The 13,073-nt window shown below is 39.1% G+C and overlaps 1 protein-coding gene across 4 annotated transcripts in view; it reads left to right on the forward strand.

The window, feature by feature from the left end:
- The window catches only part of BRCC3 (BRCA1/BRCA2-containing complex subunit 3), a 76,987-nt gene extending 64,937 nt beyond the window's left edge, over window positions 1–12,050 (forward strand). For all 4 annotated transcript variants that reach the window (XM_036840714.1, XM_036840717.1, XM_036840715.1 and 1 more), the window contains 4 exons: window positions 4,447–4,578; window positions 5,077–5,120; window positions 8,390–8,559; window positions 10,690–12,050. In XM_036840714.1, coding sequence (XP_036696609.1) covers window positions 4,447–4,578; window positions 5,077–5,120; window positions 8,390–8,541 — 328 coding nt within the window. In that variant the 3' untranslated portion in view covers window positions 8,542–8,559; window positions 10,690–12,050. The remainder of the gene's footprint in view (window positions 1–4,446; window positions 4,579–5,076; window positions 5,121–8,389; window positions 8,560–10,689) is intronic.
- The last annotated feature ends 1,023 nt before the right edge of the window (window positions 12,051–13,073 follow it).

Raw genomic sequence — 13,073 nt, forward strand, 5'->3', positions numbered from 1 at the left:
GGAAAGGAGGAAGTAAAATTATCTCTGTTTACAGATGACATAATCTTATACATAGAAAGCCCCAAAGACTCCACTAAAAAAACTATTAGAATGAATGAATTCAGCAAAGTTGCAGGATACTAAATCAGTGCCAAAAAATCAGTTGTGTTTGTATACACTAACAATGAACAATCCAAAAAGGAAATTAAGAGGACAATTAAGAGGACAATCCATTTACAATAGCATCAAAATGAATTAAATACTTAGGAATAAACCTAACCAAAAAGTGAAAGACTTGTACACTGAAAACTGCAAAGTGCTGCTGAAAGAAATAAAAGAAGACACAAATAAATAGACATCCCATGTACATGGATTGAATAACTTAATATTGTTAAGATGTCAATACTACTCAAAGCGATTTACAGATTTAATGCAGTCCTTATCAAAATCCCAATAGTGTTGTGTTTTGTTTGTCTACAGAAATAGAAAAATCTATCCTAAAATTCATATGGAATCTCAAGGGACCCTGAATAGCCAAAACAATTTTGAAAAAGAAGAACAAAATTGGAAGTCTCACACTTCCTCATTTCAAAACTTACTAAAAAGCCACAGTAATCAAAACAGTGTGGTACTAGCATAAAAACGGACATAAAAACCAGTGGAGCAGAATAGTGAGTCCCAAATTAAACTCTCATGTATGTAGTCAAATGATCTTTGACCAAGGTTCCAGAACACTTGATGGGGAAAGGACATTCTCTTCAATAAGTGATGCTGGGAAAACTGGATAGTCACATGCAAAAGAATAAAGTTGGGCCCTTACCTTACACAGTATACAAAAACTAACTCGAAGTGGAATAAAAACCTAAATGTAAGACCTAAATCTATAAAAGTCCCAGAAGAAAATGGAAAAGCTCATGAGATCGAATTTGGCAATGACTTCTCGGATATTACACCAAAAGCACAGGCAACAAAAGCAAAAATAGACAAATGCACTACATTAAACTTAAAAACTTTTTGATCATCAAAGGAAATAATTAACAGAGTGAAAAGGCAGCCTACATCATGGGAGAAGATATTTGCAAATTATATATCTGATAAGGGGTTAATACCCAGAATATAAAGAGAATTCCTACAACTCAACAACAAAATAACCCAATTTAAAAATGGGCAAAGGACTTTAGCAGACATTTCTCCAAAGAAGATACACAAATGGCCAGCAAACATGAGAAGATGCTCAACATCACTAATCATTAAAAAAATGCAAATCAAAACCACAGTGAGATATCAGTTCATACCCACTAGGATGGCCATTATCAAAAACACAGAAAAGAACAAATGTTTGGTGAGCATGTGAAGAAGTTGGAACCCTTGTGCCCTGGGAATGTAAAATGGTGTAGTCTGTATGGAAAACAATACGGAGGTTCCTCAGAAAATTAAAACTAAAATTACCATATGATCCAGCAATCTCTATGTATATCCAACAGAATTGAAAACAGGATCTCAAAGAGATTTGCACACCCATGTTTATTACAGCATTATTCACAATAGCCAAAATGTGGAACCAACCTAAATATACTTCATTTTGGGGGAAGCTATTTTGAGTGGCATTTTTTAAAAGCTTCCATTTACAAATGTTCATTGCTGGAATATAGAAACAAAACTGATTTGTATGTCTGTGTTAATCTTGTACTTTATGACCTTGCTAACCTCATATAGACAATCATGTTGTGTGCAAATAGAAGGAACACATACAGGATTTGTATGTTGAATAATTCAGAACTCATGAATAAAATCAAAGATCTAAATAAATGGAGAGGGGCTTCCCTGGTGGCACAGTGGTTAAGAATCCGCCTGCCAATGCAGGGGACATGGGTTCGAGCCCTGGTCCAGGAAGAGCCCTCATGCCACAGAGCAACTAAGCCTGTGCGCCACAACTACTGAGCCTGCACTCTACAGCCCGTGAGCCACAACTACTGAAGCCCGCACGCCTAGAGCCCATGCTCTGCAACAAGAGAAGCCACTGCAATGAGAAGCCCACGCACGGCAGCAAAGCGTAGCCCCTGCTCGTCGCAACTAGAGAAAGCCCACGTGCAGCAATGAAGGCCCAACGCAGCCAAAAAAATAAAATAAATAAAAAATAAAAAATAAAAAATAAGTAAATAAATGGAGAGACATATCATGTTCATGGATTAGAACAGTGAGAGTAGCAAATATGTCAACTCTCCCCAAATCTATAGATTTAATAGCAATCAAATTCCCAGCAGAATTTTTTGAGGGACTAGATTCTAAAATTTTATGAAAGGGCAAAAGAACCTTAATAGCCAGAAAGATCTGGGGAAACAAGAATAAATTGGGAGGAATCACATTACCAGATACTGAGTTGCTATTAAGCTATAATGATCAAGACAGGTGGTACTGGTGAAAGGATCAGAGTTCAATAGAACAGAAGAGAGATTACAGAAATATACCCTCTTTTATAAAGACACTTTTATAAAGATCCCATTCATGAGGGCTCCAACCTCATTACCTGATCACCTCCCAAATGCACAGATGGAGACAGAGATAGGAGTTACGCTGCCACAAGCAAAGAATCTCCTCAAGCCACGAGAATCTGCAAGTGGCAAGGCAGGATTTCCCCTCTAGAGCTTTCAGATGTGGGGCCCTGAAGACACCTGCAACCTTGCTGAATTTATTAGTTCTAATCGGTTTTGGGGGGGTTGGAGGAGTATTTAGGGTTTTCTATCTATAAGATTAAGTCATCTGCAAACAGAGGTAATTTTACTTCATCCTTTCCTATTTAGATACCTTTGTTTTACTTGCCTAATTTCTTTGGCTAGGACTTCTAATATTATTTTGAATAGAAGTGGTGAGGGGGCCAGACGCATTCTGCTGGGTGGGAAAGAGAGAGGAGGGAGCTAGATCTTATGCTGATATACCACCATGTGCCAATGAGGTCACACAGTGCCAGGGACCCTCAACCTGGTTGCTCCACTGAACCCACTGTTAGGTGGAGTTTAGGTGGATTTGGGGTGAGAAGTATTTAGAGGTAGATTGGTTGACCTCACTCTAGCATGAAAATGGAAGTATTTGTAAATTACTTACCTATTTCCCTCCAGGGGAGAAAATGGGAAGTGAGGGCCACTGGTGATCACTGAGTTAGAACAAGTGAGTATTTATATGAGTAATCCCTTCCACATAATGAATCTGATGGAGTCACTGAAGAGTCTACATTTCCTCTTCCCCAGGCTTTGTGATTAATGTGTTCAACCCCACTGGCAACTTCTTGGCTGAAAACAGTATTAATTAGCTATTTCCCTTGTCTGGGGAATGAGCATAAGGACCTTGCACCCCCAAGGCTTCTGTTAAGTTTACAAAGTGGCCTCAGATTTTCTATGAGAATATTGGCTCTGCAAATGTATGTACTTCCAATTTGCTCCCCACATGAACTCAGTTTGAACTGTGTCCCCTTTGGAGTTGAGTTACTAAATAAGTAACAGGAATATTTAATCTTTGAAGCTTACTGTGTCCCAAAATTTCTATTAAAACTATAGAAAACTTCTGATTATGACAAGTCAGCATTAAAAACTTACCAACTTCTTGGTATATATCCAAAGGAAGTGAAATCAGTATCTCAAAATGATATCTGTGCTCCCATGTTCATCACAGCATTATTCACAAGGAATGAAAACAACCTAAATGTCTGTCCGTGGATGAATGGATAAAGAAAATATGGTATGTGTATACGTATGTATATATACATACCATTTGCAAAAACTTGGATCAACCTGGTCATTATGCTGAGTGAAATAAGTCCGAGAAAGACAAATACTGCATTGCATGTTCTCACTTATATGTGGAATCTAAGAGTCAAACCAATAGACCCAGAGAGTAGAATGGTGGTGCTGTGGCACGGAGGGTAGAGGGGAGAATGAGGAAGTATTGGTCTAAGGCAGTGGTCCCCAAGCTTTTTGGCACCAGGGACCGGTTTCATGGAAGACAATTTTTCCACGGGTGTGGGCGGAGGGGGTATGGTTCAGGCGGGAATGCGAGCATTGGGGAGCAACGGGGAGCGGCAGATGAGGCTTCCTTTGCTCGCCCACCACTCACCTCCTCCTCCACAGACCGGTACTGGTCCGCGGCCCGGGGGTTGGGGACCCCTGGTCTAAGGGTACAAAGTTTTAGGATAAATGAGTTCTGGCGATTTGATGTACAACATGGTGATTTTGTACTTGAAATTTGTTAAGAAGGTAGATCTTAAATGTTAAATCGCCACAAAACATGGTAATTATGTGAGGTGATGGATATGTTAATTAGCTTGAGTGTGGTGATCATTTCTGAATGTGTATATATATCGTAATATCAATTTGTACACCTTAAATATATACATATAATTCCTATTTGTCAATTATACCTCAGTAAAGCTGGAAACAAACAAACAAAAACTGACCTGAACTGACTGTCTTACAGGTATGAGAGAATTGAAATTCCAATTCATATTGTACCTCATGTAACCATTGGGAAAGTGTGCCTTGAGTCAGCAGTTGAGCTGCCCAAGATCCTGTGCCAAGAGGAGCAGGATGCATATAGGAGGATCCACAGGTAGAGACCCTCGCTGCTCCTCTTCCCACTTCTCGGGCCTGGTCCCTGTTCTCTCCTGTCCTCTCATCTTTAGCAGCTCAAGCCATGAGCCCCCTTTCCTTTCAGCTCTCTGGGAGAAAGTCATCACATGTCTCACCCTGTGTGATAACAATCTCTTTAACACTTGTTTCTCTCCTGGTGCACTTTGGATCCTTCTGGGGCAAAGACACTGTTTTTAGTTGTTAAAAAACATTAACATCTTAGTAGCCCTGTTGCCAAGTACTGTGTACTACAGGAAGGCTTCAGCGAGAAACAATAATTTTAAAATTATTTCTTTGAATTACCTCAACGTTCTGAATAAAATTACATCCCCCAAATCATGAAACACGGAACAATAATGGGAAGTTCAATGATACATATTTCTCTAATCTGGTTGGCAGAGGTCTGTAGCAGACCACTGCCAAACGGATTAGATGAACTGCTGCTTTGCTACTAACCTAAACTATTTTATCCCTTTAGCCTTACACATCTGGACTCAGTAACCAAGATCCATAATGGCTCAGGTAAGATTTTTTTTCTCAAGTACAGGCAGTGAAATACTCACATGACAGAAGCAAATTTAGTTGAAGTGACTGAAGTGATGAGTACAAATTACCCTTGAGTTTTCTTTCCCAAGAGCTTTGCCATTTACTAATCCTGCTCCCAACTTTTCTATTGAATCCTGTGGACCACTGAATACTATACATGACTGGACATGTTTAACACCAGTTCTCAGGGAGACAGGGAGGGCCCCGATTTGTTGTGTTTGCAAGTTTCCATAGTGTAACACACCTACTGTGGCTGATTTCAAACAACTAACATGGCTGTAACCAGTTTGCAAACTTCCTGAAATTTCAACAGTTGGCTGTTGTGAGCCGGTTTCCAGCATATCAGTACCAGCCTATTGTGGTGGGAGTTGAAAGAGATGGATAGACAGACAGACAGACATAAAAGGGAGAGCATGAGGGAGATCTTTTCATGTAAATAAATATATAAGGAATTCCTATACAAGGCCAAGGATTTCTGCTCAATATACACATTAAATCACTTTTCCCAACATACACACCTACCCACCCACACCTTCTGACTAACCCTGACTCCCAGGCCATTCTGGCAAAGTCACTAGGAAGGAAGAAAAGGAGGTTTCCAAGTATTATAGGCAAGTACTTTGAGAGAATAAAGACAGAGATGGCTTGGTTTATCTGTCCCATCATTTTTATCTGGAGGTAAAACATGGCAAAGAGTTAATAATATAAGGTAATGTATGATATGTAGCCGTACTCTAAAGCCACAGCAACTAAAAAAGTATATTGATAATTCAGACATGGACAGATAAATCAGAACTGAATAGAGCCCATGTATATGTATTTAAGAATTTATATCTAAGAAAGATGTTACTTCAAATCAATTTTTAAAAGGATGGATTGTTCACTAAATAGTGTTGGGACAGTTCATTTGTTTCTTAGTTTATACTTCTATTTCCATTTGGGAAAAAAATAAATTCCTACTTAATGCCCTACACAAAAAATAAATTCCAGATATATTTAGACTTTTACTATTAAATATAGTACAACCACTTTGGAAAAGAGATTGGCAACTACAACTACCAAATGTCCCACCAGTTCCTCTCCTAGGCATATACCCCAAAGAGTTGAAAACAGGTGTTCAAACAAAAACTTGTATAGGAATGTTTGTAGCAGCATTATTCACAATAGCCAAAAAGTGGGAACACCCAATTGTCTGTCAGTGGGTGAATGGATAAACGAAGTGTGATCCATCCATACAACAAGGTATTGCTCAGCAATGGAAAGAACACACTACTGATACACGAACAACCTGGATGAATCTCATTATGCCAACTGAAAGAAGCATCACACAAAGTGCTACATACTCTATAGTTCCATTTATATGAAATTCAAGAATAGGCTAAACTAACCTATGGTGACAGCAAGCAGATGGGCAGCCACCTGGGGCTGGGCGAGGGGCACCGGCTGCAGAGGGAACCCAGAGGGGCCTCTGGGCTGATGGAAACGGCCTGTATCTTGACTGGAGGGTGGTTATAAGGGGTATGCATTTGTCAAACCTCACTGAACTGTACCCTTAAAGTGGGGTCATTTATTGTCTGTAAATTATACCCCAATAAAGCTCATTAAAAGTTAAAAAAAATACAGGAGGAAAATATAAGGAAGTCACAAAAGACTGACTAAATAAGAATTAAAGACTTTTATAGATCCCTACAGAAAAATCAAATTGTTCATAATAATCTATAAAAGAAGTATGGATTAAGATAAAGTCATAAGGTTTTCTCCTTTTCTTTTGACAAAGATTAAATTGAGAGAGAATTAGATGAGGATGTGAGGGAAGTGAACACTCCCATATACTGTTCCTGGAGGTATAATTTTTAAATATATGTGGACTTGAATCTAGCAATTCCACATCGAAAAACGTATCCTTCAAAAATTTGTAGGACAAGTGCACAAAAATAAAGGGATATTAATCGCAGTCTTTATAATAGCAAAAAATTGGATGCCACTGAAAGGTCCATCAATAGAAGACTTATTAAACTGGTACATCCATTCTGATGAATACTGTACAGCCGTTAAGAAGGAAAGGTAGATCTTTATCAACACAGGAAGATGTCTATGGCTTATTGTTGTGTGAGGTAAAAGTAACGTCCAAAATCATAGTTTTTTTAACTTTATTTAAAAAAAATTTTTTAACATCTTTATTGGAGTATAACTGCTTTACAAATGTTGTGTTAGTTTCTGCTTTATAACAAAGTGAATCAGTTATACATATACATATGTTCCCATATCTCCTCCCTCTTGCTTCTCCCTCCCACCCTCCCTATCCCACCCCTCTAGGTGGTCACAAAGCACCGAGCTGATCTCCCTGTGCTATGCGGCTGCTTCCCACTAGCTATCTGTTTTACATTTGGGGGTGTATGTATGTCCATGCCACTCTCTCACTTCGTCCCAGCTTACCCTTCCCCCTCCCCGTGTCCACAAGTCCATTCTCTACACCTGTGTCTTTATTCCTGTCCTGCCCCTAGGTTCATCAGAACCATTTTTATTCAAAAGTATATATACATATGCACACAGGTTCACACACATATACATATACATATATCTTGGAAGGTATACCCCACAATATTACAGTGGTCATTTTAATAAGTCATGTATCATAAGAGAGAAAAAGATATTTCCATTAGGCAGAATTTGTTTTAAAAAGAGGGCCACAGAATCTCTGTCTCACTGTGAAGCTGAACATTCCTAGGAAGACATGAAGGGTGATCACTCCCTTCATCTCTCTGGTTTTTCCTCATTTTAAAAGAGGAGCTTTCAGGTGAGTTGCATTAATGTATTCTTCAATGTATGTAACACTTGGTAAGCAATTTTCTTTCTGAACTCGTGAAAAATTAAGTTGCAGAAGACAGAGTTCTAGCTCACTGGGAAGCTATGGTCATTCACAGTGAGAAGGTCTGAGAGCTGAGGAAAGAGACCCTTCTGTAGCTCTTACCCTTTTGCTATGGAAGTAAAAAGCTGGATATCTTTCTGCTCTCTGCATAGCAAGGCTTCCGTCTGGCTTATGGATCCAGGGATGTTCAGCATGGCCTCCGAATAGGTATCTTCTTTGCTCAGCTCTCCTGCCTTTCCCCTGGCTGCCCATACAAAGTTGTCTGCCAGTTCTACTTCTGCACTTTTTCTACGTCCTCCTCCTTCCCCCTCTTTCTGTACTCACTGTTGGGCGCTACTGGTGGTGGATTGTTATCTCTGTGTTTTTCCTATTGAAGTGTTTACCAAGAACCTGTGCAGTCAGATGTCGGCAGTCAGCGGACCTCTACTGCAGTGGCTGGAGGACAGACTGGAGCAAAACCAACAGCATTTGCAGGAGTTGCAACAAGAAAAGGAAGAGCTTATGCAAGAACTTTCTTCTTTAGAATAAAGCAGGAGACAAAATGGGGTAAAAAACTTTTGTTTTCCAATTTGTGTATTAAACATGGTCTGAAAATTCGTATACAGGAGATGTGTAGGCAGACGATGGAGCAGCTCTCTATATCCCAGTGGGTGCGTTTTATGCATACAATAAACAAACATAAGATGTCTTCCTAAAAGTTTCATTAGGGCTTAATGAACCCTCCTACCTGGAACTGGCCTACAAAGAGCAAATGCAGGGTGATTTAAGTAGCATATGAAAGTTTTTTTTTAAAGGCTATGCAAGGTACATTGGCAAGGACATCCTGTAATAAAATGTCTGGGGAGCATATTTCAAATGTTTATTTTTTCCCTAGAGTAAGCTAAAGGAATAAGAGTATTTCATGTTCAATTTTGTAGTTATGATGCTGATGTTGGACAAATAAATAAGTACACAAGGGTTAGTGGAATGAAGTGAAGGTGACTCATCAGCACCCCACCTCTATTCTTTGCCCCCATTGAGAGGCATATGTCTTATGTCTTCCTTCTTTTTTTTTTTTTTTTTTTTTTTTTTTTAAAGAGTCATTGATTTTAGTCATCTTTTTTTTTTTTTTTTATTTGCATAAGAATATATTTTATTGTAATGTGTCTAGCATTTCCATGGCAGAAAATCCAGGAAAATGAACAGCATATTATCATTACAAACAATGATATTTAGAATTAGAACAGAAAGTCCTCGGTCATTTTTCAACCTGCCAACAAAATCAATGCGAGAGAAAACTGTGTGTGTGTGTGCATGCATGTGTGCTTATGTACAAGCCTTTGAGAGCGTCTTACAGAGATATGGATTTATAATTTGCTATCACCAAAGGAAGCACTTTAAATGGCACTAAGTTAGCCAGGGAGCAGTGGTAGGAGGCAAGGGTCATAAACTCTAGTGAGTGTATGCAATGTTTCACTTTTGTGTACATTTTTCAATCTTAAAACAGATTTACTCAGGATTTAAGACTTTATTAAGGTCAAAAGGATTACATTAAGTTCATAGACACGTTTGTTTTATTAATGGAGTCATAAGTTCTGGCCATCTGCAAATATGTTTGAAAACAGGCATCAGATGGTTTCCATTGCCATAATAGATCAGAAAATCTGCCAGTAAGTCTGTTTGCAGCTCTTTTTTTTTTTTTTTTTTTTTCACACACACACACACTGTATTTTATTTTTACAAGACATAAATAGACTGACACCAAGCATTGTACATGGATGACCACAACAAAAGCAACAATGATTGCAATTTATTTTTGGGTGTGTTGGGTCTTCGTTTCTGTGCGAGGGCTTTCTCCAGTTGTGGCAAGCGGGGGCCACTCTTCATCGCGGTGCGCGGGCCTCTCACTATCACGGCCTCTCCCGTTGTGGAGCACAGGCTCCAGACGCGCAGGCTCAGCAGCTGTGGCTCACGGGCCTAGTTGCTCCGCGGCATATGGGATCTTCCCAGACCAGGGCTCGAACCTGTGTCCCCTGCATTGGCAGGCAGACTCTCAACCACTGCGCCACCAGGGAAGCCCTATGTCTTCCTTCTTGATCTCTAAAATAGGTATTCTGAGTACCTAGCAAAGGTTGAATCTATGTGGGTGCTCTTTCTAACCAAAAACATGAGTTCTAGCATATTTGGCTCTGAAGCAAATTCCTGTTGAGCAGATCCTATTTCCCTAAGAATTTCCAGTATAATATAAATGTGTTTTTCCAGAAACACTCAGGACTTAGGATGTAACAAAAATCATGCTTTAAAAAGTTCTGTTGCAAGCTTCTTACCATGTGTAACCACAAATGCTAAGTGTGTCTTCAGAAAAGAGCTAAGCCTACTGCAGATCAGAAATTAAAGTGGGAATTGGAGGAGTTAGAAAGAAAGAAAACAAAGAAAGCCCCCATCCCAACAACAGTGACAAAGTGTTGGTTTTGGTTTTGTTTTTTCTTCTTGTTTCTCCCTAAATTATTGCTTATCAAATTTCAAAGTACAGTCCAGAACTACATGCACCATAATCATTTGGAGGTCAAACTTGAGCTCTGGGAGTGGAACCCAGAAATCTTCATGAACTCCCCTAGGGCATATGTAGTGTAAATGTTGTATTTTCCCTAATCTCCCACAGCCACAGTTCTTCTCTATTCTTTTCTTTCCTTGTAGGAAGGATGAAAATATCCAGGTGTAAAATTAATTAAGCCAAATGAATTTTGAAGAAGAAAAATTTGGAAGACTCACATTACCTGACTTCAAGACTTACTATAAACCTACAGTAATCAAGACAGTGTGGTATATGCCCAACTGATTTTGACAAAGGTAAAAAAGCAATTCAATGGAGGAAGGATAGTCTTTTCAACAAATGATGCTGGTGCAGTTGGCAAAGAAAATGAACTTTGACCTAAACTGCATACATTATACAAAAATTAATTGAAAATGTATCATGAACTTAGATGTAAGATGTAAAACTTTCAGGAAAAATAATCATAGAAAGATCTTTAGGATCGTGGGCTAGGCAACAGGTTCTTCTTGGCCTTCATCCCAAAAGCACAATCGTAAAAGGAAAAAGTTGATACTGTATATTGGACTTCATCAAAATGAAAAACTTTTGCTCTGCCAAAAATTTAAGAGGAGGAAATTATTGAGAGAAATTACTTGCAAACCATTTATCTAGAATAAAGTCAAGAATAAAAAACAAACAATCCAATTAGAAAATGAGCAGAAGACGTGAATAGACACAGCACTAAAGAGGGTGTATTGAAGGCAAGCAAGCACAGGAAAAGATGTTGAACTTCATTAGTCATCAGGGAATGCAAATTAAAACCACAATGAATTATGACTACATACTTATCAGAATGGCTAAAGAAAAAACAGTGAAAATACCAGATGCTATTGAGCATACAAACTGGATCTCTCATACATTGCTGAACAGAATGTAAAATGGTAAGCCACTCTGAAAAAAAGAGTTTGAAAATTTCTAATAAAGTTAAACATACATGTACTTTATTACCCAGCAATTGTTGTCCTGGACATTTATCCCAAAGAAATGAAACCTATTTTGGCACAGAAACTTCTATACAGACATTCTTGGCAGTTTCATTTGTAATAGCCCCAAACTGGAAACAACCTATATGACCTGCAGTTGAGTGTGTGGTTAAACCAACCATCCACACCATGCAATACTACTCTGCAATGAAAAGGAACAGACTTGATACACATGACTTGGATGGACCTCAAGGGTATAATGATGAATGAAAAACAGCCAGTCTTAAAAACTCACATACTGTATGACTGCATTTGTATAAATTCTTGAAATGACAAAATTACAGAAGTGAAGAACAGATTAATGGCTGACAGGGATAGGGACTGGAGGGGGTATGGGATATGGGTGACTATAAAGGGATAACACAAGGAATTCCTTTGTGCTGATGGAACAGTTCTGTATCTTGATTGTGGTGTTGATTAAATGAATCTATATCTGTGCTAAAACTACATAGACCTACACACACCCACAAATGAATGCATGTAAAATTTGGTGAAACCAAATAAGGTCTATAATCTAGTTAGCAGTATTCTACCATTGTCAATATGTTGGTTTTGAAGATGTACTATAGTTATGTGTAAGATCTTACCACTGGAGGAAACTGGGTGAAGGGCACATGGGACTCCCTGTACTATTTTTGCAACTTCCTGTTAATCTATAATTATTGCAAAATAAAAAGTTGTTAAGTATTAAATAAGGAACTAGGAGGTATGGTACATATTTTGTGAAATAAGAAAAGAGTGATAAAATCTGAGGGGAATAAAATGATTTGAATATTTTTACAGGCCAACCTTCTGCACATGTCCCTTCTAAGCTATTTACATTGACAGAGTTACGGCAATTTGAAATTCTTTTTCTAACCTGATAATTCGAGTTGTAATCTGTAAAATAGGAATGTGGGGAGAGGAGGCAGGTACATGGAAGTGTCAAAGTACCTGGTGGCTGAGGAAGCAGGGCTGGGATTACTGCATGAGGGCCTTGGTGGGGGACATCTAGTGAAAGCTGTGTTGTGCAGCCAGCAATCAGGTACATTAAACAAGTAAGTCAACTGATGGAGCAAATAAGTAAATGTGTTGAGGAAAGTGGAAGCTAGGTTTGTCAGTGTCAGAGAAATGACTTATAAACATGAAAAGGGGAGGAGCTTCAAGATGGCGGAAGAGTAAGACGTAGAGATCACCTTCCTCCCCACAAATACATCAGAAATACACCTACATGTGGAACAGCCCCTGCAGAACATCTACTGAACGCTGGCAGAAGAACTCAGACCTCCCAAAAGGCAAGAAACTCCCCACGTACCTGGGTAGGGCAAAAGAAAAAAGAAAAAACAGAGACAAAAGAATAGGGATGGGACTTGCACCAGTGGGAGGGAGGTGTGAAGGAGGAAAGGTGTCCACACACACTAGGAAGGCCCTTCGCGGGCAGAGACTGCGGGTGGCGGAGGGGGGAAGCTTCGGAGCCACGGAGGAGAGCGCAGCCACAGGGGTGCGGAGGGCAAAGCAGAGAGATT

This window comes from Balaenoptera musculus, chromosome X, assembly GCF_009873245.2.
Source record: "Balaenoptera musculus isolate JJ_BM4_2016_0621 chromosome X, mBalMus1.pri.v3, whole genome shotgun sequence".
Lineage (NCBI taxonomy): Eukaryota > Metazoa > Chordata > Mammalia > Artiodactyla > Balaenopteridae > Balaenoptera > Balaenoptera musculus.